The following is a 24,824-nucleotide window of genomic DNA, read 5'->3' as shown; positions in this document are numbered from 1 at the left end:
GGTAAACCCTAAAACCCTAAAGTAATCAAGTGAAGATCACAAACCCAATAAAATAAAAGAGAAAGAAATCAAATAAGAAAAAACCCTAAACCTTGATCTTCTCAAATACAAATGGATCTATTTTGAGAAACCAAAATAAAGAAAAAGACATATATAGGCATATAGCCCTAATAGGTAAATCCTGAACCCTACCTTTATTATTTTTGCTAAATGGTGGTGAACCATTGTGAACCCCACTAAACCCTAGACCTCATACTCTCTTGTCACAAATCTTTGAAAAACCAAAATAAGAAGAGGTGATTTTAAATAAGAAAAAGGGGCATATGCAAGCCCATGGCTACTTTGTGTAAAAACTAAAACTTTGTTTGCTTACCTTGTGTAGATGATTGGAAATACCTCAACACACTCAACCAGGTACTTACCAACCAATTTAAGTGAGAATCAAAATAAAATCCATCTTATGCATAGAGGCATATGTGGCACTTAGCCGAAATAATAAATCTTGACCTAGTCACTCACATTGTCCTAAAATGGTGTGAACCTTTTACCCAACTTATCTAACCCCAAATACACCTCACTCTTGTCAAAATGAAGCAAAGAAAAATAAAAGAATAAGAAGTAGAAAATCACAAAACCCTCACATATGGTTTATGCCATTTTTCCAAATCTTTGACCTAGACCAAGTTGGCCATCATCATTAGTTGTATTATGTTATTAAACACTTATTACAACTTTTGGAATCAAACAAACACAAATCAAATCTAATTTAAACTCAATTGGTGAACACATAGAATAATGGTCAAATCTGTCTTTTATATTCTGGCCCCTACTTTGAGCCTTTGCATTTCAAGATTTTTAAACTAAACTCTCTCAATTCTCTGCACCTCATCCAAGAGCACATGAAGGAGAACAACTTTGGTAAAGACCATCATGCCAAATTCACTTTGGATCAAAATCTATGCTCATTTAAAGTTAGGACTTTTTAATATGAGGAACAATCTCACACTTATGCCAATTTTGCAAATTTTGACCCTAGACCCTTTTTGACTTCACCATTACTTGTAATATACTATTTGATGGTTATTACAACTATGGGGATGCAAGGAAATACCAATTGAACCAAATCCAAATTCAAATTTTAGCTCACATAGGATCATGGTCACTTTTGACTTTTATAGTCTGGTCACCACTTTGAGTCTCTATATTTCAAGATTTCTAAACTAAACAAATTCAAATCTTTGCATGCCATCCAAGTACTCATCAAGGTGAACATTTTTCTGTAAAGACCATCACCCCAAATTCTTTTTGGATCAAGAGATAGGATCAAGCAAAGAGGAGACCTTGAAACATATGCAAGATTCACAATTTTCAAAATGTGATCAAATCTTGTCAAACCTTGACCACCAATTGACCTAGCCATACTCCCCTGACCCAACCCTACCTAGCCCATGCAAGAGATCGACATGGACACGACCAAAACCTGGTTGGCCATGGCCATGCCGATCCCGTTCCACCTCGACTCCCTCCCCTCTCATCTCTGCCTCTCCACCCTTCACCACCTTGCCAAACACGACGCCAAAGATCTCCTGGATCCGCCCATACTCGCCATTGACCACGAGGACGCCGACAGTCGCCGGAGATCGCGCGCCCAGGACGGCCAGTACATGCCGATGACGTCGCCGCAGTACCGCCGAGGACGTCACTGGCCACCTGCCGCCTCGCCAGCACCCGCTCGCCCTGTACCTCCTCTCGATGCCTTGAGCATCACCGCACATGCACAATCCCGCCAGACACGCGCAAGATCGCGGCCCCTGCCCGCCGCCGCCGGAGATGACGCCGCAATCCCGCCTCGGCCGCGCCAGTACGCGCCATCGCCCGACCATCGTACACCTCGCCGTACCGCGCCATTAAATGCCCCAAGGATCGCCATGACGTCGCCTACCTCATGCGCAGCTTCCCCGCTCCTTCGTCGCCCTGGAACGACGACCTCGCCATTGACCTCGCCCGCGCCCCACGGCCATTCGCCCCTCTATAAATACCGAGCTCCCCTCAGCCATCCAAGCACACCAAGCGGCATCCCCACTCTTCCCTCGACCTCCTCGACCATTTCCACTTCTCGATTCATCACCGGAGCTCCCCAATTTAGCCGCCGGAGCCCGCCGAGTACCTCATCTCGCCGGCGTCGATTCGAGGCCACCTCAAGCGACGCCGTTGGTACCGGCGCACTCACCGTCGACGACAACCTCCTCCTGCACCGTCGCCACCCCTCGCCGGAGCTCCACCTGGCCGCCGACCCCCTACCTCCGCCGCTCCGGCAAGCATCTCCCCCGACGAAGACGACGCTCCTGCACCGCCCGATCCGCTTCGATCCAACGGCGCGCATCGCGGCGTACCGATTCGGGTGAGTCACTCGGCCGACGGGTGGGGCCTGCTTGTCGGCTGGCCCGCAGCGTTAGGCTGGGCCGGCCCAACTCTTCTTTGCTGCGTTTCAAACTGATTCGGCCCAATTTCTTTCCCGCTTGACCCGTTTAGTCAAATTTGATTTAATTCAATTCAAACAAATTCAATACTGGCTCCAACTTTGAAAATTCATAGAATCTGTTTGACTTGGCCAAATTTAACAAATTGCATATTGTTGGAAAGCTAGTTAAAAGTTCTACAACATGTCACTGGTCCCACTTCAAGATCTGTTGTAGAAATAATCTGATAAAAAGATGAAGGCAGGGACTTTTCCCTATTCAAATAATTATTAAAAATCAACCAAAATAGATATTAAGTTAATTCCAACTCCAATAGCTCACTTTTGACTTACACTAATTGTTTCTGCAACAATATGCCATGCTTACTTTGAATGATCATGGCCTAGCTTAATTAAAGAACTATATGGCTATTTCTAGTCAAAGTAATTGTCCAAAACTATTAATAAATCACATGGGAGTTTTTCTCTAATTTAAATCTTGTCCCAAACAATTCCAATTGATGTAGAGACTCTGGTCATATAGGTCTCATATGAATTTTGATGATACTAAATCTTTACCCTGTTAGGATTAAATTGTATGAGGTGCTCACCTCATTTAAATCATTTTTCTTAAATGATAAGAGTGAAGGGGATGACTTTGGTCAACCTAGGTCACATATTATTCATGAGAGAAATTAAATCTTAATAAGATAATGAGAGGAAATTATTTCTCTAAGCAATTAAAAGTAACACCTTAATTAGTATCAGCGGAAATTATTTTTCTTAAATAAGAAAAACAACACATCTACCCACTTAATAGTAATGTGTGATGCTAGTTTAATTTGTGTAAAGCATATGAGGTGTTTCACTTCATTTAAATCTTGTCCCAAGTACTTTCATATGAATTTTGAACCCCTGGTCAAATGCTCTCATATGAAATACTTGGAGATTTTAAATCATTTGTAGAAGTGTTAAATAGTATGAGGTATCTCTGCCTCATTTAAATCAGTTTCTCAAATGATGATGATGAATGGTTGACTTAGGACAATCTGAATTCATGAGTAATTGTTTGAGAAATTAAATCTTAAAGAAGATTCAATGAGAGGAAATCATGCCTCAAGAACTATATGGAAACTATCATGTACATATGAAATGAGAGGAAATTATTTTTCCTCAAACAAGACCACCAATGCACCAAATTGTATTAATTGTGTAAATAGAATAGTTTGTGTGAATACATGTGATCTTTAGAATAGCTAATGAATTGTTTGGTGATTGTACCCCGTATTTCGTATTTTAGACGCTAGTACCGAGGAGTATCAAGAGGAGGAGGAATTCTACTTTCAAGGAGAAGAAGACCACTTTGACCACCTCAACCACCAAGGCAAGCTATTACCAATGCAAGCTAGATTAGTGCAAAGCTCTACAAGAGCAAGGCACCATTACACTTTAATTTATGCTTATGATCCTATGTCCCAGTTTTACCTTACAAGCTTTATTTACTTTTGTTTTATCAAAGTACCTTTTGATTCATGATTCACTGGGTTAGTATTGGATTAGTACAAGAGTATCAAAGTTAGTCTAGAAGCAAAGCAAATTACTTAGCACCCCTCATACCTAGATGCTAGTGCTAAATTGATATGGGCTATGCTCGATGGGAATTTGTGTGTGTGAAATGACTTTGAAAACCTTGGAATGATGAGTCATTCTATTGAAAGATTTTGAAGGTGAATATGACTTGTGAATGACTTGGTGAATTTTACCAAAACTGATGGTTGGGTTCGGATGCGATACCATTCCAATTTTGCAAGTACCCCCACAATACCTGATTATGGGTAAGGGCTTAACTGGAAGTTTATGTATCTTAGTATGGGTTCCCTCTAAAACAAGCGTCATAGGGGTTATGCCGAGGCTGCCTCCGTTATAGGTGAAATGATGTGAAATGACGTGAAATGAGGTGAATGTCCGGCCAAAGCCCTGTGCAGCTCCCAGGCTGACCGTTTGTCTTCACTGGGAGGCCAAGCTCATGGGGAGAGATGCCTATACTAGGGTATGTAGGTGAAAGGTTATGGTTGGTAGTCCGCACACGGAGTGTGATAAATCTGGGCCAGTTAACCCTGACGGATTATTGCAAATGTTGTGGCACAAGTGTACGACCTCTGCAGAGTGTAGAACTATTCGAATAGCCGCGTCCACGGTTATGGACGGTTGGAAAGGCCATACTGTTCCGTCATCAGAACGTTTTTTTTTAAAATGTGACATGTGAAGGGTGACTTGTGATTTGAACTGAAAATGGCGGCTTTGACTTGAAACACAATTGAGTTGTGGGAATGACACTAATGTTCCCACTTGAGTTAGTTAGCACATGAAGAGTTGTTTACTAAAATGTTTGTGAACTAAAATTGGCTTTATGCAAAAGAAATTAGAGCTTAGCATCCCCCTTAATAGAAATGTTAGTGCTTACATTAGTATTAGTTTGCGAGTACTTTGAAGTACTCACGGCTCTGTCCCTGGCTATTCGAATGGCCAGACTATGAAGAGGAACAGCAGTATGAAGAGGATGGACATCAGGACGTCTACGACAACTAGGACTACTCCTGACGTCAAGCGTTGGCCTGTGGACTAGAGAGTCCCCTATCTTTACGCTTCCGCTATGTATTTATGATGTGTGTTGAAACAATAGTTCAACTATTATTGTAATATTGGATCATGTGATCTATCTGTAAGACGACTATGGTATGTGATAAATGATGACTTATGATATTCAACTGTTATGTCTCGCAACAACAATATTCCTGGGATTGCGATGTATGGCATAACAGGCATCTGGACTTAAAAATCCGGGTGTTGACAATACCGATCAGCTAAAACACCACTTTGTTCAGTTGCTTTGCAAGATTTTCACCCTGCTTTGTTCACCTAATATTGTGTGCAAAATACCACTAATGAATAACCAGAGCGTGAGCTGTGCGCCTGTGCATTTATTCCTATATGTAGGAACGCTATTTTGATATTCAACGAAACAGTGAACACAAGAGACATTGGCACAAAATCAGAGAAGTTGACACCAAATGGTACAAAAAAAACCTCCAAAGCAAACAAGAAAATCGAGAAACATTGGCAGCCAGGGCCAAATGAACAAAATGTTCTCCCCTCCCAAATAGCACACAAAACTCAACCCAAAGTCCTGAAGCGAAACTCTTCAAGCCAAGATCTGGCAAGAAATCCAAAGCAAAACATTCTAGAGGCTCCACGAATAGCATATCAGTTTAGTAAATGCAGTGGTAGCTCCTTTTGGTTCATTTGCTATAAAGCCTATAATCTTAATTTCGATGAAAAGCTAACCAACACAGGTGAAGAATATATGGCTACATTATGTCTGGGAAAATAAATGTAAGTACAGTTGTACAATTCTAGCAGCATGAGAAAGAGTACTTCATAATATAATATCAACATCAATATCTCAACAGCATGAGAGAGAGCTGTCACGCCACCGCTAACCGCCCCGTTCATGCATATATAAACAAAAATAGAGGTAACGAACGAACATGTTCACAACCAAGCTACTGAAATGGGACTTGAAAGGACATAAACAGAACACAAAAATAATAACCTTAGAGTTCAGAGACATGAAATAGATCAAATTGTATTATTCAGAAGGTGACAAAAGGAAAGAACACCTTTGGACCATCGCGCCATCATAAAGAAATGTCAGACAATTATAGTAGGAAAGAAGATTAAGATCCAGTTATTAGTGAATATTGACAGCTACATGTTTAGCAAGCAGCATGACAGGTCCTATGATTAACACATGTCAATTTAGAATGTGCAGGCTTAGATATTTCTGCACTTGCTCTTTCCTCCTATCCCATGCTAACGCAGACCTCTAATAAATAAGATTATGCCATGTAAAGCAAGAGGGACTATCCCAGGCGGTTACTCTCGTCTCAACACCTCGGTGCAGTGGTGTGCCTTGTGCTCTTCCTTTCAAGAGCCGCAGGTGAGGAGATGGTCGGGGGATAGACAAGGGAAAACTACCATTAGAAACGGTTGTACATACACATGGGCTGAATTTAAAAAAGGGAACATTGACCTGATATATGAAGGGGAGCAGAGCTAGAACCGTGATGTTAGTGCATCCTCTAGACCTTGGACCAGCCAACCAAAGCACACCAGTTATCTCCCTGCAAATTAATTCAAGAAACGTGTCAATGATGGACTCACATATGCATGAAAATCAGAGGAAAATGCATAAACACCTGCAAGAACCCGAAGCCTGGCAGCGAAGCCGAGCCACTATTTGGAAAGAAAGAGACACGAAGCCCGTCGTAGCCGGGTAGAACAGCAGGAGGTTGGCATCTAAAACAGAAAACCAATATCACCATCTCCATTAGAGAACAACAATATTGACGATTCAGCTGGAGGCTTAACAAACCTCATATAATTTAGCTTCTGCAGATCATATTCCAAATATTTATTCTACAAATTTAACCTGGGTGTATACCTTATTTCTTCAAAAAAACATCATTTCTAAATATTTATCCTACAAATTTCTAAAAATTTACAAACTATGACGTGCACACCAGCCTATGAGCTGACTACTTTTACTTGAGGAAAAATGAAAACCCTCTTAACTTCTTTAAACACAATTGGTACACTTCTGCAGCGAAGAGCCCACATGACAAAAGGAGCGTGCAGAGACATACCATATCAGCACCAAAGATATCTGAAGTAACATAATTGTCTAAAAATGGCAATTGAACCAAAATACAAAAAAACATTTTGATGCCCTTTAGATCCGAGAACCGAGACTACAGAAGGAAAGCACATATTCAAAAAATTACCAAGCATGGGACATTTGACCATTACATCATTACCTTACGGATCAGATAGATCATGTCCATTTCCATAGCTGCAGGAATATCCATCATATGCTCTCCATAATCAGTGCCTAATTGGAATGGTGACGAACATAATTGGGAGACACGTGGTTTTTTCCCAATGAAGCTCCTGCAGATCTTCATAAAATAGGATTGAACTTAGCAACGGAAAGCTAGTAGTGGTACTAATCAACAAAAATAGCTAGCTAAAATATGTGCCATTGTATTAAGTACAGTATACATAACAGAGCAAAGAAAATTTATACATGAAGACACCGGAACAAGGAATATAACATAGCACCTTAGTTTAATCCTATTTTGCAACGTGGTGATTGCATTCTTCAAATAAAAAATCCTAGGCATGAAAGGGGCCAGTTGTGTTGCTGCAATGCAACATTTGGTTATCCATGATATGCTCTGCTTGAGGAGAGAGCACAGATCATATCATGTACCTGGAGCATGGAGATGGAATCATGGCTTCTTTCCAGCGCCAAGGACGACCATCTGACATAACAAAGAAGGACAATCAAGGATGGCATCTATATTGCGCAGGGAAGAAGCAGTGGCAGCCTGGCCACTGCTCATGTTGCTTGTCTTGAGCATCGAGGAAGACAGAGAGACAGAGAGCAGCAACAGCACAAGTAGCAGAGCATAAACGGCCGGCCACCACCTGCACCAATCCATATCGGCTCAGTCCCAATCCGGAAAACATTATTGCAGAAAAACTTTACAAAAAGAACTGGAAAAGGGGGAAAGGATACATCATAACCAGCTAGTACCAAGCAAGCAAGGGGAGGACAGCAGAAACCATGTACTGCAACCTAAGAAGTTGATTCCACATGGCACAGTTAAAATACTACAGCAGACCCATTAGTCACGGCCTTTCTACCTCCTCCAGTTTGTTCTCTCGCTTGCTCCCGGGGCATCGTACACCTAACCATCACAACAAATTGTTTCAGAAAATAAATAACAGTAAAATATCAACAGATCAGCTTCTTTTCAACTTCATCAACAGCAAGCATGCAAATATAATGTAGATCATTGTATTAGTATATAGTAAACAGAGAGCATGATTATTTTAGAGCAATCAGACACTAAACTTGTGTGTTAATGAGTTTCTCAAATACATACTACATCGATAGATATTTGTGCCTTGGATTAAGGTATTTTAATGGCAGTGGCACCATCAAAACTAATAAATTGTCCTGGTGACTACTCCAATCAATCTGGTTGGCTGCCCCCGTGAGATTGAAGCCTAGAAGAAGATAATGGATACCTGGAGGCTGGAGCGGGCTTGGGGCACGGCGGACAAGCACGCGACGCCGGGAGTCGACGAGCAGCGTGAGGAGGCAATGTTGCTGCTCCCTTCCTCGTCCAACAGCCCTTGACCGGTGATTTCAAGCTCCAACCTGCTGTGGACCGAAACCTACTCCTCCTTCTGGCTAGATTTTCCCCTCCCACTTTTCTATACCTCATCCATCACCGGTGTTGTAGGTCGAGGAGGAGAGGCACGACGACGCGGCGGCTCTGGGTCGCAGAACAGCAGGCGCGAGGGGGAGAGGCACGGCGACGCGGTGGCTCGAGGTCGTGGAGGAGGAGGCGCGACGCCGGAAAGGTGGAGAGATCGTCGCCGCCGCTAGCCCACCACCACGCCCTTGAACTGCGACGCATCGCTGCTTCCGCTCCTCACATCCAGAGTTGGGTTCACCGCCACCTCCACAATGCGCCCTAGCCTCCTCTTCTTCACCTGGGGCGGCGGGTGCAGATACGCCACCCTCCTCCTCCCGCACACCATTGTCGCCGCCACACGCGCCCAAACAAGTAGAGAACCGTCGTTGAAGACCAGGAGGAGAGAGAGAGCAGGAGATCCGGATCTTGGTCCGCCGCCCACTGCCACGCAGCCTCCTCCCACCGGACCTTGGCCAGGCGTGCCTCCTCCTTCGCGTCCGCCGCGGCCAGCACCGCCGCCGCTGCCTCGACCTCAACCTCAACCTCAACCTCCTGCTGCTTCACGAGGAGCTCCCCGGGAACCCCGTCCACTGCCCGCTGCCGTGCCGCCTCCTCCCGCCCGTCCTCGGCCAGGCGCGCTCCTCGCATGAGGCTCGCCGACCTGGTTGTGGTCGCCGCCCATGAAAGGGTATGCCGCTCCGTCCTCGGCGGCGGCCATCCTCGGCGCGTTGAACACCGCCTCCAGCCCGCCATCGCCGCCGCATCCAGTCGAGGGGGAGAGAGGAGAAACGAAAATGGGGGAGGAGAGGAGGATTCCATTGGAGAGGAGAGGAGGAGGTGTGGATTGGGGAATGGGGAGCGAGGAGCGAGGCCAGGCCGATCTAGATTCTCTCACCTCGCGGCAGATAGGCAACCGGGCGACCGAACGAGCTAGCATGTCTGCCTCTCACCGATGGGTCCTGCACGTAGGAGGTCCCACGCGTCATGGACTCTTTCACAGCCAAACGAGTGAGAAAAGTTTTAACTACATCCAACGGTTAAGGTGAAAGTGGGAGAAAGATTTTACTGTGTGAAGGGATTGGACGACCCAGATCAATGTGCCCCTCTCAGATGGCCTGGTTGGCCGGGTAGTATTAGAACATTTATAGGAGAAATTGATCTGTGTCCTCCTCCCCAAGAAAGACGATGTCCTCACGCCCGTGCCCTATGGGCATTTGAGCGTCTTTTTTTCATGGAAAAAAGGAAATATGAATTTCTCCATTCATTGAATCCTAGTTCGCGACTGACGGGGCTCGAACCCGCAGCTTCCTCCTTGACAGGGTGGTGCTCTCACCAATTTCCAAGCTCCTTCCGCCCCGTCTCCCTGCAGAACTACTCGGTCAAGTCCATATGTAAAGCTCTAACAACGATAGGAAATCGGTAAGATCGTCGATGTGGACCAGACGGGCTTCCTCGCCGGTCGGAGCATCTCTAAGAACTATGTCTACGCTACCGAGCTAGTGCATACCTGCTTTCGCCACCGCGCCCCTGCGTCATGATGAAGCTGGACTTTGTTAAGGCCTTCGACTCGATCACTTGGGCTAGCCTCCGTGTTGTGATGCTTGCTCGTGGTTTCGCTCCGGTATGGTGTGAATCAATGGAATCACTCGTTGCCTCGTCATGCTCGGCCATCCTCCTCAACGGCATCCCTGGAAGATGGATCATGTGCTTTCACGTGTTGTGCCAAGGAGACCAGGTGTCGCCTTGCCTCTTCCTCCTCCTCGCCAGCATCCTCCAGCGCCTGATCCAGATCGATGGCGCGTCGTGCCCGGTGCTCCAATATGTCGATGACATGATCATCATCTTGCGTGCCGATGACGACTCCGCGTGCCGCCTCAAGCTCCTGCTCCACAAGTTCGACAAGAGTACCCTCATGCCTATGCGCGTGGATCCTGATGTCCTTGCCGGCATTCAATCGATGTTACAGTGACGTGTGGAGGGCTTCCCGTAGACGTACCTTAGCCTCCCCTCTCTGTCGATAAGCTCTAGCTTGGTGCTTTCTCACCACTCATCAGCAAGGTTGACAAGTACCTCTCCGGGTGGCGTGCGTTGCTGCTCTCGCCTGGCGGGCATCGTGCTGCTGATTGCCATTCTAGACACGTTGCCGGCTTATGACATGGGCGCCCTTGCCCTCCTGCCTAGTGTGCTTGCCGCCCTCGACAAGCTTCACCAAGCCTTCATGTGGGGTATTGTCGACCAGGTCGCTGGCGCCTAGTGCCTAGTAATGTAGGACATGGTGTGCAAGTCCAAGAGTGAAGGTGGCCTTGGCGTACGCTCGCTCCAGGCCCAGACACCTACCTCCTTGGTGAAACTCGTCCATCGTCTCCACACCACCACCAGCGAGTCATCGCCTCGCTGGGTCTAGTCCAGCCTTGACGGTGCTCCCGTTGACTCGGTGGGGCGCTCGGCTGCGATGTGCGACGCTCACTAGGGCTCACTCTTGCAACTCCTCTCCTTGTACCATGGCGTCTTGCGGGTGTAGCTCGGCGACAGGAGCCGTACGACATTCTAGAGGGATCACTGGACGCCCGCTGGTGCGCTCGAGGTGGCCCTGTCTGAGGTCTTCTCCCACTTCACATGTACCCATGTCAATGTTCGTCAGGTGGTGATGGGTGGTCTGAAAGAGCACTTCTCGCCCTTAAATGAGGTTTGTGTGTTTGGTGTCAACACAAGATTGGTTCTATGTGTGTTGATGCACACATGTCATTAAAGTTTATCACACACGGCGATATTGGATATCTCGAAGAAGAAATAGTGAATGTTATGCCATGTTCAGTTTTGCTCCAGGTGGGCGGAAGTTTCGTCTTGAGTGGCCGGTACTACCGCCGAGATGCTTTGTTGAATTCTTCAAACACATCCCCAGGACTGCGAAGGCCGGAAGTTCACCGGTACTACGGCCCACTTTCCATGGATTTCCGGAATCTCGCTTTTTCTCGCAGTAACCATAAAGAGGGTTTTGGGGCGTTTTCGTAAGTTGGGGCGGCAGCTGGCCGGTAGTACCACCCTACTATCGCCCATATCCCACGTCTGGCGGCATCTATTTGTCTGCCTCACGGAGGCGATACTTTCGGTCCTAGTGACCAATAGTTCCGATCAGACGTGTTTTCGTGCACAATGGCCAGATCTAACTTGCTCGCACATAAATAGCAGCTTCTTCCCCAATGATTGGGAAAGGATTTCCCCAATCAGTCTCTCATCCTCAAATCACTCCAAGCCAAGCACGTTAGAAGTTACCTATATATATGAATCTGGTATCTAGCTGGTTCTAAACGACATTGTTGCCTCGAATTAGGCTTTCACCCCGCTATATTAATATAGCAACCACACGATACAACGAGCACGCTGGGGCCGCAGCACAACCAAGCCCAAAAGAAAAGACACAAAAAGAAAGAAAAGAGAAACAAATGATGTCATCGGCAGCTCGACGGAAAAACGAAGACGAGTCGCCACCGTTGCGCCCTCCGGACATGTCCCACCACGCTCCTCGCACTCTGGATCGCCCCCATACCAAGCAACACCTCCAACAAGGAAAGCGACGATGGCGCCGCTACTGCCCGGACAAGTCCCAGGGTTTCCCCCGGGACGCGGCGGGGGTGGTGAAGGAGGTACACCCGATGCCCTTCAGGAAGGGAGGATGGCACCCGCAGGCGTCACCGCATCGGAGCCGAACGAGCCGGCAAGGATTTCTCCTAACCCCAACCACCACCACCCTGAACGATCCAAAGAGCCCACCCAACATGTCGCCCACCAGCATGCGCCACCACGGTCTTGACTACAACTTCGCCGTCTCACTGCGGACACCATCGCGAGGCCTAGAGAAGGGAGAGGGGCAGCGGGTAAGGGGCAGCAGCACCGCAGCCGCGCGGGGGAGGGCACTACCTCCACCGCCTTCGCGGTAGCCGACCGGACGTAGTAGCGAGAGACACACCAGGCCCGAGCTGGCCCGGCCGGGCCCAAGCCGGCCCCCGAAGTCTCCGCCGCCGCGCGCGGCAGGGCCGGCGGCGGTGCCGCCACCACCTAACCCCGCCGACGCACCTCCGCCACCTCCGGGGAACGACCACGGCGCGCATAGGGCAGCCCGTCCAAGCCCGGATTGGGCCCAAACCGGTCCGAGATCCGGGCCGAGACGACCTTGCCGGCCGCACTCCGGCGACCAGCCTGCCGCCTACCCGCACCACGCCGCCCCGCCGCCAAGGAGCAGCGCCATCGCCACCGAATCCACCCGGCCCGCGCCGGACCGACGACCGCCGAAGAGCACCGCCGCGGGCGCCGAGCTCCGCGCCTCCTTGCCACGCGCGCGGGGAATGGCCGGCCGCCGCCGCCGGCACCGCACGAGCAACGCCCGGCGGCCCGCGCCGGCGGCGGCGGAGGGGAGGAGGAGGGGAAGGAGTTCGGGCGGCGGCGCTAGGGTTGGCTCCTCTCGCCCGCGCGGGGGGCGAGAGCGAGCCCGAAGCGTTTTTTCAACCCACAGATCGGCACTTCTAAACGACATTGTTGTTGCTCGTGATATGAACAAGGGGTGTGGAATCATGTATTGGTATGTACAGTTACCCAATTTAATACCCCCCATTCGAAATTAAGTGAAACACTTTTTTAAAATGTGTGAATTTAGATAAAATCTGACAAAAGGCATCTATTAATTTGAAACGAAGGTAGTAAAACTTAAGGGTATAAAAGAAAAGAAAAACCTTGATTATGGGGCATGTGCTTCAATAGAAATCAAGGAAAAATAGTGAGAAAGCAAAAAAAAATTCAAGAGAAAAGAGAATAAAGAGGTAAGGATTTTTTTTTTGAACTGAGGTAAGGATTATTTACATCAAATGAGAATTTGTAGTTCACAAAGAAGTTAAACAAAAATAACATTGCCTTGATCTAATTAGTAGCAAGTCTTTTTTGTGTGGTTAATTACAACCAAGCTGTCAAGGACCACCACCTTTGTCTTAGGTTAGAAAAAAGAATTATACAACAGCTTGAGCTTTTATTTTGGTGGGCCTTGCTTGAACATGTTGCAAAAATGTTTAGAGAGGGTAGCAAGGGGTCCACTTGTCATCGGACGGTAACGACATAGTACATGTACGTGGTAGGTGAGGAGCCCGAGCAGCAGCAACACCAGAAGGGAAGGAATCTGACGAGCAGCTTTGTTGGAATCGTATCGCGCCTGGATCTGAGCGCGCCATTCGATCGGACGAAAAATATTCTTCGGTTCTGCAAACATGAGTTTCCGAAACCCCGATCCAATCTTCCGTTTCTAGATAGACTAGTGGTTGGGGCGCCCCTTGGGGCGCCTCCTCACCGGTGTTGTGCGAGCCAATCCCAACGCCCTGTAGTATGCATTTATGTTTAGCTTAGCACACTGAAAAGAAATCAATTAGTACTACCACTACTGAATTTTGAACCCTTGCTTTGCATACGTGCACACAAAACTCAAGATAAACTCTGGAACATACATGCCATGAAATTATGGGGCGCAAGGCAACCAGAACGTGTTACAAAAGAATATGTCCATGTTTACATTTTGCGGTATTTTGCACGTAACTTGTAAACAATAACAAAAATAAATTTGCAGCAAAAAAATGGGCACACTTGGCTAAGAGTTTGAGCACTTCCACCGGCAAGAGTAGACCTTCAGATGCACGGATATCACCGAAAAAAGAGCCATCGCCAGTAAACCATGAACTTCAAAAAAGAGTATACTTTAATTTTGGAAGACAGTTTAACAATTATATTACTATTATCAATATGGATAATAAACTAAAACTAAAATCTACATAAAAAGAAAGAATGGCCTTTCCACAGGGTCCAAATCGTTTCCTGGTGGTCTCAATGCTTATTATCAACTTCTTTCGTACAGACCAACAAATACTGGAAGCAAGAAAAAACATGTGATCATTTCCCCTAAAAGAGGTTTTCTATTCTTTCCCCCATAACAATCAAAAATGGTAAAGATAATGAGACATTTTTGTCAGACAACACGGAAGAGCTACTAATATTAAGGAATGTATGCTCATTTCTCTAGCAGAGTCATTGTAGTTTGGTACCAGAAAGGACAAGATTTACCTAACGAGTATGAGTTTATGACAAATGCCGATACACCAATTCTGCGATGTGATCATGAGTGGGCTTAAAATTGGACATGCCATGAGTTGTGACTACTGAATACTTTTGAGGAACAGCTACACTACAATACTCTTCTACAGAAAATGCAAGTAGAGTATATTGTACCTATTGGATATGCTGGTTCAGATGTGTAGGTGATTAAAACACACCACTTGGAAATAACACCAAAGAATCTGAGAACCAACCAAACAAATGATTAGCGTTTTAAGGAATATCTGGGATCAGCAAACTTACCACAACAGGTGAAGTTACTGCTTGTTTGCACTGCAGCTCTTGGGCAGCATTTGATGATAAGATGACCACTACAGCGTTTAAACAAGTTAGTATCTGTAAAGAAACTCAAGAGTATGATAGTGTGAACAAATGAGCCATGCCGAATTATTTCGAGGATGAATTAAACTGTAGATAATTAACAGTGGAGGAAGAAAAAGACCTTTTTCACCAAATAGCTTTCGCCAGAAAGAAATTCTCAAATAACTATGCCTCCAAGCTGGAGCTTGCTCCTCTCTTCCTCCCACATCTAAAATATTCCCGATGCGCACCCAACACTTTGCTTACACTGAAAACTGGAGCTAGTATGTTGTACACATATACAGTTAATGGAAGAAACATTCTTAACTCAATATGAAATGACACTTAAATCCTTTTAGACATTTCAGGTAGTGGCATGCGAACAGATTCCATGCTTTAGTTACCAAAGCATTTCATATTGGTCTGGAAGAAACATTCTTAACACAGGCTCTTCAAATTCTAGACATTTCATAATGCATTTATCTATTTTTTGGTTTGGAGAAAGATCGAGCAAAAAGCACAAAGCACACCGAAGAATGATTAATCCAATAATACAAGTATTAGGAAATGCACTCACACATCAAGCGTTGCCGCTAACTTTCATGTGTTTCGATAAAATAATGATATCGACATGGTATGATATGTTCGATTACCTCTCTTTTTCGGAACTGAGGCTCTATTGAATGCAAGAAGTTTTCGAGCATTCAAAAATCAAAAATTCTTTGTGGCTGAACATACTCTCTAGAGAGAAAATCATAGATTAGGCAGCATGTCACACAACCTGGAAAGTAATACAAGTGATATATCAGCTGGTACTTTGTAACCAACAAATAAACTAAATTGGAGAGAGAAAATATGTACGCCGGGAGAACAATATCTTGTGAGAAAATGAAGACCAATGGAGATAAAACTGATGGAAGCTTATGCACAAGCGATATATCAACTGGTACTTTGTTGAGAGAAAAACGTGGATTTGGCAGCCTGTCAAACAGTCTGGAAAGTAATACAAGTGATATATCAACTGGTACTTTGTAGCCAGCAAATAAGATAAATTGGATAGAAAAGTGAGCACAGTGGGAGAACAATATCTTGTGGGAAAATAAAGACCATTGTTGATAAAACTGGTTGAAACTTATGCACAAGCAATATATACATGATGGGTGATGCCTTGACCTGTTCCATCAAATAGAGCTGCTACCGCAACCGAAATCTACCTGGTGGATAATCTATTCATATGCATGACGAAATTGGAGCTCCTTCTCCTTCACATGGAACAACTCCTCTGAATGCCTGGATAGTAAATAAGAAACTCCTTATCTCCTAGGGCACCTGTTAGTGAAAAAAGATAACAAAAGAAGCTATCAAGCATGGAAGCCAATGTGATTTCAGTTTAGAAATGATTGCCTTGCAGTAAACCAATTTCCGTTGCCTAAATTGATTATTTTTAATAAACTTCGACAATATTTACTATTAATTTCCTCTGAAAAATCAGCAGACAATTATCTCAAGATGTATCAGTGTACATGTTGATCATTAGCGGGGAGAAGACACTCGATAGATGATAGTCTAGGTACAATGCAATACAAATGATTTAAAAACACAAAACCCTAAGTTTGGAACAAAAGGACATCCTTGAATGGATTTAATGTTCATATCATTCTGATGATGCTATTCAGCCAAATACCACAATGAAGACAAATTAGTAAGCCATATAACAATGCAAAATATGTTTATAAATATAAGTAGATTAGTGTTGCCATGGAGAAAGAGACAAGAAAGAATTAACTGTGTCATGAAGCTGTGAGCTATCAGGAGGTAGCAAAAACAGAGCTCAAATAATTCCCTAACATGAACAAACATTCAACTATATAAAATAAAATACTGGACCTTTTAGCATGGTTAGCTACTGCAACTAAATGTTGTACTACACAGTCATAATGTTCAAGCATATAAGTATTACTGGTCAGCACCTGAAAATCTAGGAAATTCAATGCCAGGGAGATGAGTTACCTTGGCAATGAACTCTAGCAGCTGTCAATGTGCCATTGCAATAGCCTGAGTCCTGAGCATGCTTCCCGACCATCAGCAGTGTCTGCACAATTCAGAATTAACTCATTGTTTGAGACATAAGTTACATTCTTCGCTTAACACTATAGTTGTCATGAAGCATACAGCCTGCAGCCTACATGGTACTTCCTGACATCCAGCAGCGGCTGCACAATCCAAATAAATCCAATGCCGAAGAGATGACTTACCTTTGTCATGTATCATTGCAACAACCTTCAGCCTCTGTGGTGCATCCCGACCATCTGCAGGTAGATCGTCCATTAATGAAAAACAAACATGAAAAGTGGACATGCTTTTTTGTAGAGAAGTGGGGCAGATGAAATAAGAAGAAAATGATTTACTTGGGTCTGGGATGATGAAAAACCATTATATTGTATTCAAATCAACCTTCGCATACAAAAAGCAGCAATAAATTCTTTTTAGATAATGCAAATAAATAATAGTGGGGAAATTATAAACACCTTATTGCAGCCAAAATAAAATAATAATGGCCTTGAGTGACGTGAAGAATAAGGTTAATAGCTAGGACACTATTTGTACAATTCGGTTGTTTGTGATTTGCCACAAATAAAGACACACACTAACCTGACAAGAATGACAACCTCAAATCCATTTGGTTAGTTCGGTTGGATCAGAATGAACCAAAATGTAAAATAGTAGTAAACCTGCATATCAAGGTAAGATTTCCATATCAGATAACACAAGAGTAAATAGTTTCATATCCACACAGCAGTATGAGCCAATATAAATAAAGATAAACAAAAAAGAGATAAATTAGTACATCTAGATCTAAGTGCAACCTAATATACCCATCAAAATTTAGGAATGGTAGCGAGCAAACATGTTCCTTGGACAGTCTACCTTGCCAGCATCGTTGCTCGTGAGCCTCCAATGTACTATTGCAAAGACAAAAGAGAAATGTGCTTCAGAATTTTCTAATGTCTTCATGTGACAAAGAAATCACAGCCCAGAATTTACCATTATTATTAACAAAAACAGGTGCATCATATTTATCGTTGTTCTCATAATTAGTCATTACGGGGCAGTAATAACAATGTGCCATTAGTATAACATAAAATTGAGCCAAAAATTCATTATAAATCACATAAAGCATAAAGAGAAACGCATCGGAGAGGGAAACACACCTTAATAATCCAAGGTGAGCTGTGGGCGTGCACCCTAAACCATAAAAACAAATCAGTAAAAGCAAAATTAGGGATCACAGAATATATCACAATATAGATTTACCATACACCACAATAGGAGAGCAAAAATGTATTGGCAAGAAACGAGTATACTTGGGGACAACGTGGAGACGACGAGGTTGCCGGTCTCGACACCCTGATCTAGCCGGGAAGACATAGCTCCCCATGATTCATCTCCTCACCCGAATCCTTCTTTTGCCACTCAAATAAATGAATTTCATGCCTTCTTGATCATTATGATCATGTCGTTAGCTTAAGATTAAAAAAACATGCGAAACAAACATGAAACAAACAGCGGGAAGGAAAAAACTGTAAACACATGAAGAGCAAATAAAAAGGCCATACCTCCAAGCTGCCCATCCATTCTCGTGGCCATTGAGTCAAAGTGCCGAGACGTCTTGCCATGTGATGGCTGGAAGGTGCCCTCTCTCTCCTTCCAAAGTCAGGCAACTCAGGCAGCTAGCTCTGCTCAAAGTCCAATTGAGTGCATAAACGAATAAACCATTCATCATCAAAAACAAGACACACAAAAATAATTACCCAGGTCTAATATGATCGTTTATGCATATCCAGATGCTACAGATTGTTACGAAATTTCTATGGAAAACAACACAGAGAGAGCATGCTTGATACGGATTGGAAGACATTGAAACATATATACCTTGAATTCTTGAGAAATTTGGCAGATCGATGGCAGGTGAAAGTGCGGACCAATCTTCTCGTCATCTCCTGTGCTCGCTATGATGAACATCGGCAAGGGAAAGAAAGAGGTGGAGCCATCGAAATCTTCCCCACTCGTCTTCTCCACGCACCTCCACTCCACCGCCGCCGCTCTCTTCCCACCTCCTCGTCATTTTCGCCGCCCTCCTCCACAACCTCCCATATCCAGCGCCACCCTCCTCGCATCTACTCCGACCTCCACCGCCGTATGCCTCCATATCCGTCCACAGTTGCCGCCCACCACCCGTCTCTGACCTTCACCACTGCATTCCCCCATCTCCCATCTCTTTCGACCTCCACCTGTGCCTGCGTCCACCTCCGTTCGCGAGCGCCTCCAAAATCCCTTCTCCTCCGACCTCCACCACCGCAGCTCCTTCTCCTCTGACTACCGCCGCCAAATGCGCCCGCCTGTTGAGAACGAGGGTTGGGGGAAGTGCAGGGTAGCACGAGGCGTGCGTGCGTGACCTATTGAAGATGAAGAGGAAGTTTTCTTTTTCTTTTCCTTCTTGCGTTTCTTTATTTTCTTGTCCAGCCCGCTCGCGCCACGTGGAGAGCCCTGGGATAGGGCAAAGGGGGTTGCACTTACTTGTTCTCCATTTCATCCATGCCGCCGCCCCCTCCTCAATTCCATCCTCCATGGGCGTGGCCATGGGCGGATGCAGCGGGGGCCGTGGCCCACCCAGAATTTTCCTCAAAAAAAAAAAGGTACCCATTAAAAAAAAAACCCAATTTAACCCACTGGGAGGAGAGGAGAAGTCGAGGTCACGACTCACGAGCGAGCGTGGCAGCGACCCGAGGCCCTGCCCCCGAGCTCCGACCAACCGCCGCCGCACGCCGCAGGCCCGCCCTCGACCTAGACCTCGACCTCGACTCGACTGCGGACTGCCTGTCCCGGACGGCGCTCTCTGCCCTCACCGACCGCCTGTCCGCGGCACCCAGCCCCGGCCGGGCCGCCGCAGTGACCGCCGGCCGCCGAGCCGCTCTTCCCGCCGAGTCGCCGACGACCAGCCGACCAGGTGACCCCGCGCTGCCGCGCTCTGTGCCTCTGTTAGTCTGTTATATGTTATTCTCTCGGTCTCTCTGTTTGGTAAATTGCAAATGTATACAAATTCTGTGTGTAACAAATAAAATTGCTAATGTTTGAATGTTTTAATTGTGTAATAAAATTGCTAAGTCTGTGTGTAACAAATATATGTATTGAACTTCAATGTTTACAATGAATTTCTTGTATATTGTTCATTACTTCATTATGGAAAGGTTTTTCACATTTTGGGGGTGCGCAAACTTTTTTTTTGAGGAGTGCTCCCCCTTCAATTCTTTCCTGCGTCCGCCACTGGGTGTGGCTACTTGCACGCGGACCCACCCTCGAGCAGGGCAGGGTGCGCCGCCATGGAACCTCCGGTCTGGCTCTGGCCTGCACTGCCGCCGTCGGAGGTGACGTACCAGGCCATCCATCTGGCTCTGTGGCGACCGCAGTGAGCGACGCGTGGCGGGCTACGGCAGCGTGGCGCAGCGGCACATCGTGACTCAGGGCGCGCCGTGAACGGTGGGTGGGCGTGGTGGCAGTCAGTAGCCTATCAGCACTCCGATGCTGCCACAGAAGACGTCGTAGGCCCTAATGCTGTTGCTTGCTGTCATTTAGATTTCTTCGTGCTCCACCTACCCAAAGCTTAATTTTAGTCTCGCCTCCTGCGCCGTGCTTGATAGTCTTTGCACTGCGTGACGCATGCCCATAAGGTGTTTGACGGGTTGGGTCAATCAGCTCGAGCACGCCTAGGGGCTTGGCCCAATTCCTTGTGTTTAGTCGTTGCAACAAACGTTGTCTTCTCTTGAAGTTTCCTAGACCAAAACAGGATCTTAGTAATCGTGCTATCAGTAATTGGTATTTCCTTTTGAATTTACAGCCAGACGTGTGTGGTATGGCCGGCCCGACCAGTGCACGCATCAGCTCGAGGCATCCTCTGTCTGTTCCGCAGTCATATTCAGTTCGATCATCACAGGGTTCACAGTTAGCGCTAAGAGCTGCAAATCCATTGTTCCCTTGTGTCAAACTCTCCAAAGCTCGTGCTGTTGTGGCAGCAGCAATGGAGGTCTCCAAGGCTTCTCTTGGTTTAGCCAACCGCCAGCCATCCAAAGGTTAGTTCTCCTTGTTACTGAGAAGTCTTTTTTGCGCTTCTTAAAGATCCAGTGCTTAAAGATTAGTTTGTTCAATAGTTTGCCTAATTATATCCAGATGTTCTTGAGACATGGCGCAATGCTGATGCGGTGTGCTTCGATGTGGATAGCACTGTGTGCTTGGATGAGGGAATTGATGAACTTGCTGATTTCTGCGGGGCTGGGCAGGCAGTTGCTGAGTGGACGGCAAAGTAAATACCACATCTTCTGGAGTAATTTATCTAGAGGGTTTTATAGTGTTTAGCATGTGATCCTGTCAGAAGAACTAATCTTGGCCCAATATTCTCAGGGCAATGACAGGGACTGTTCCATTTGAAGAGGCTCTATCTGCCAGGATCTCCTTAATCAAGCCATCTTTGTCCCAAGTTGAGGACTGTTTGGAGAAGAGGCCACCCAGGTAACCTCATCCAAGCCCCAACTTGAAGTCAATTCACATTCTGGAATGATTAGAAATGTGCCACTGATCACGACACAATGTTTGTAGAAATGCCAAGTTAACTTTACTTGGTTAGTTGGTTTCTCTTTTACGCCAATAAGTAAAGTTGTAGCTACATTATATGCAAATAGTTTGGCACCGAAAGATAAAACACCATTTCAGGATAATAACACCGCGTAGTCTAAGTTCATTTTTAATACCACTAAATGGTATCGATAATACCTGCATATACCACTCCAGCCATCCCCCTTTAGGCCGTTACTTCTCCGGCAACCACAACACCTTTAGGCTTATTCACCCATGTCCTATTAAGAGATGTCCTAAGATCTCTAGCTAATCCAAGACCATTTTCATTAATCATTTTTCAGCAATCCAACACAAGCATTTTTTTGTATCAGATACACTCATTGTTCATTCTATTGATTCATTCACATGTTTACCGAAAGCAATAAACTTTTATCTGCAGGATTTCTCCTGGAATTGCTGATTTGATTAAGAAGTTAAAAGCTAATAATATTGAAGTATTCCTTGTGTCAGGAGGTTTCCGACAAATGATCAAGGTACATCTTTTTATTCAATGGGTTCGAATTTTGTTTGATCTAAAGAATAATTCTTCTTTTCGTTTTCATTTCAGACTTTACTGAATATACTGCTACTTGATTTTCAAATACATGCAATCTGTCATGGATAATTATTGAAGGGTTCAAATTTGCTATCTGATATGCATAAATCACTTCTCAGTTTTCTCTTTGATCTGTTTCTAGCCTGTGGCATTTGAGCTTGGTATTCCTACGGAAAACATCAGAGCAAACCAACTGCTATTTGGAACATCTGGAGAGAGTGCTGGTTTTGATCCCACAGAGCCCACTTCTCGAAGTGGGGGTAAAGCAGTAGCAGTGCAACAAATAAGACAGGTCTAGTGTAACTGTGACTTTCGATATTTTTTTCTAGCCCTGTAAGTGACTTTCTTCCGTCTTGTTCAGGATCGTGGTTACAAGACAGTCATCATGATTGGAGATGGTGCAACTGATCTCGAGGTATAGCACGTGATAATTCCTTTGAATCTTCTCTTCCAACAATAGAGATACAGTAAATATGTTTCTTTTGGTAAACGATAGCTAGGAGTAGGAGGACCAAATTGTTGTTTCTTAGGCATTTTTCCAGCAATCTAGTAGTACTACTTTATTATGCTGTAGAAATGAATTGGTTGAAGAATTCCATAATAACTATAAGGACTTGTTGGGGATATGTTAACGTACAAAGGTTTCAGGCTATTGACTCATGGCAATTCATTATTGTCAAACACAGCAACGGATCTTTTTGGGAGTGATGGTTACACAACATAGTTAACTGATGATGTAGAGTGGACAAAGAAATGATGTATAGCTTAATTTGTATTCATGTGTCCCTGCAGGCTCGGCAACCCGGTGGAGCAGTCTTGTTCATCTGTTATGCCGGTGTGCAGATGAGAGAAGCAGTTGCAGCAAAAGCTGACTGGACTGTCTTTGATTTTCAAGAGCTAATTGCCGAGTTGCCATAGTTTTAATTCCCAATAGTAATCATTCACTATTCGTAGTGACAGATAATTGCATGTGCTTTGCAAATCTTGTGTTTAGCTATATTGCTTAGGTATTTCACATTGCCATCGTTTCTTTCATGAGATGGTGCTGGAGCTGTACCTCAAATTCAATGGTCGTGTTTTTTCCTCCTTTTTCAAACCTGGTGGTATTGTATTTGACATTGAAACCTCATGGTTATGTGTTGACATGGAAATCTTATGGTTATGGGTTGATATTGCTAATGTTTGCTCCTGTTTTTTTTTTTTACATAGCACCATTAACAACTTGGACGTCTTTTATGTATCCTCAGTTGAACATATGTGGAACTCCTGAAACTGACGCAAACCCAATTTTGAGTCTGCTCAAACTTGTCCATGGATTTTCTTTTCCCTGAAGTTCCAGACTTGTCCTGAGTCCTGCTCCGCGTTACAGGCCTATTTGGTAAGTCGTGATCTGGCGCACCGTGAGTTCCAATTTTATCCGGAATCGAACACGGAGATCAAAGACCGGTCGGACCCATCTATATCTACATCAGCGTTCTGCATGATCGTCCAGTACTACCCGTAGTTCCGTACGTAGATTCATTTTTTTCATCGCGCTGATAGATGCCGTTCAGCGTCGGCGGCGGCCGCAGCTTGGCTGGGTAACGAGGAAGAAACAGTTTGTCAAAAAAATTAATTTTTTTTGCGAATAAGTTTGTCAAGTTACAAAACAACGTTTGATTTCCCTCTTATACACAATGAACTTTGAAATAAATGTGCTGTGTTTCGCTCATCAATTAACAATGAAGCTATCCTTTTTTTAGAATACACGTTGGAGGGATTATCGTATTTCATACAAAAAAGATGTCAAGATGATGATTGTTAAGTTGTAAGAGGAAGATTAAAAAAAGGAGGTTTGGGTTCTCTTATAGCAATACCAATAGTGGTCGGTGAGAATTTCAACCTCATTAGAGTGGTTAGGGATAATCATGTTTTACCTTTTCAACAATATCTTATAGTAGTGCCTCGGCCACAACAATACGTGCGAAGGGAACCCAGGAGGTGGCGGAAAAAAGTCACAAAACTCATATAGGGTTTCGTCCTCCTCGCTGGAGGTGTGGCGGACCACGGTCCCTCGCCGGTGGGGAGTTTCCGTTCTTATTTTAGTTTGCTTTTCAGTCTATTTTTTTGGAATGGTGAGGCGGCGGCTACATCCTGAATTCAGAATAAGGTCCTCCCCGCCCTATCCTCGCTCCGGTGGTGCATCGAGCGCCGACGGAGGGCGCGTGGAGTTGTGTGCCCGTCGGATCTCCTGGGATCCGGTCGGTTTTCGTGTTTGTTGATGTGGTTTCATGATAGTCTCTTCCGATCTACAATTGTCATCATTGGCGATGGTTGCTACTCTGGTGCGCTGGTCCTTTGGGACCTTAGCATGACGACTTTCGGT

The 24,824-nt window shown here is 45.1% G+C and overlaps 1 protein-coding gene and 1 long non-coding RNA gene across 15 annotated transcripts; one reads left to right on the top strand and one right to left on the bottom strand.

Annotated features, from left to right (window-relative positions):
- Positions 1 to 14,258: 14,258 nt before the first annotated feature.
- Positions 14,259 to 19,360, bottom strand: LOC124702881. Of its 14 annotated transcripts, XR_007002761.1 has the most exons (12): positions 19,168 to 19,360; positions 18,852 to 18,971; positions 18,447 to 18,758; positions 18,163 to 18,197; positions 17,887 to 17,966; positions 17,643 to 17,688; positions 17,490 to 17,543; positions 17,245 to 17,326; positions 15,888 to 16,563; positions 15,377 to 15,502; positions 15,049 to 15,245; positions 14,259 to 14,502 (listed from the first exon to the last, which is right to left on the bottom strand). It is a non-coding gene; the product is annotated as an uncharacterized LOC124702881 (long non-coding RNA). The 14 variants fall into 14 exon arrangements; XR_007002759.1 differs by having other exon boundaries at positions 17,490 to 17,688; XR_007002751.1 differs by lacking the exon at positions 17,643 to 17,688.
- Positions 19,361 to 21,135: 1,775 nt separating this feature from the next.
- On the top strand, positions 21,136 to 23,621 carry LOC124698830 (phosphoserine phosphatase, chloroplastic-like). The gene is made up of 7 exons (XM_047231246.1): positions 21,136 to 21,362; positions 21,460 to 21,592; positions 21,691 to 21,798; positions 22,304 to 22,397; positions 22,602 to 22,751; positions 22,821 to 22,874; positions 23,252 to 23,621. Exons 1-7 carry the CDS (start codon positions 21,146 to 21,148, stop codon positions 23,375 to 23,377), a joined length of 882 nt encoding a protein of 293 aa, XP_047087202.1. The 5' UTR covers positions 21,136 to 21,145; the 3' UTR covers positions 23,378 to 23,621.
- Positions 23,622 to 24,824: the final 1,203 nt, after the last annotated feature.

The sequence above is a fragment of the Lolium rigidum genome, chromosome 3 (assembly GCF_022539505.1).
Source record: "Lolium rigidum isolate FL_2022 chromosome 3, APGP_CSIRO_Lrig_0.1, whole genome shotgun sequence".
Lineage (NCBI taxonomy): Eukaryota > Viridiplantae > Streptophyta > Magnoliopsida > Poales > Poaceae > Lolium > Lolium rigidum.
This window is presented reverse-complemented; position numbering and strand designations above follow the sequence as displayed.

Coding starts and splice junctions, on each gene's coding strand:
- LOC124698830 (XM_047231246.1), top strand. CDS start 21,146: ATGGCCGGCCCGACCAGTGCACGCATCAGCTCGAGGCATCCTCTGTCT. Junction 22,398..22,601: donor GTTTCCGACAAATGATCAAG/GTACATCTTTTT, acceptor ATCTGTTTCTAG/CCTGTGGCATTTGAGCTTGG. Junction 22,875..23,251: donor ATGGTGCAACTGATCTCGAG/GTATAGCACGTG, acceptor GTGTCCCTGCAG/GCTCGGCAACCCGGTGGAGC.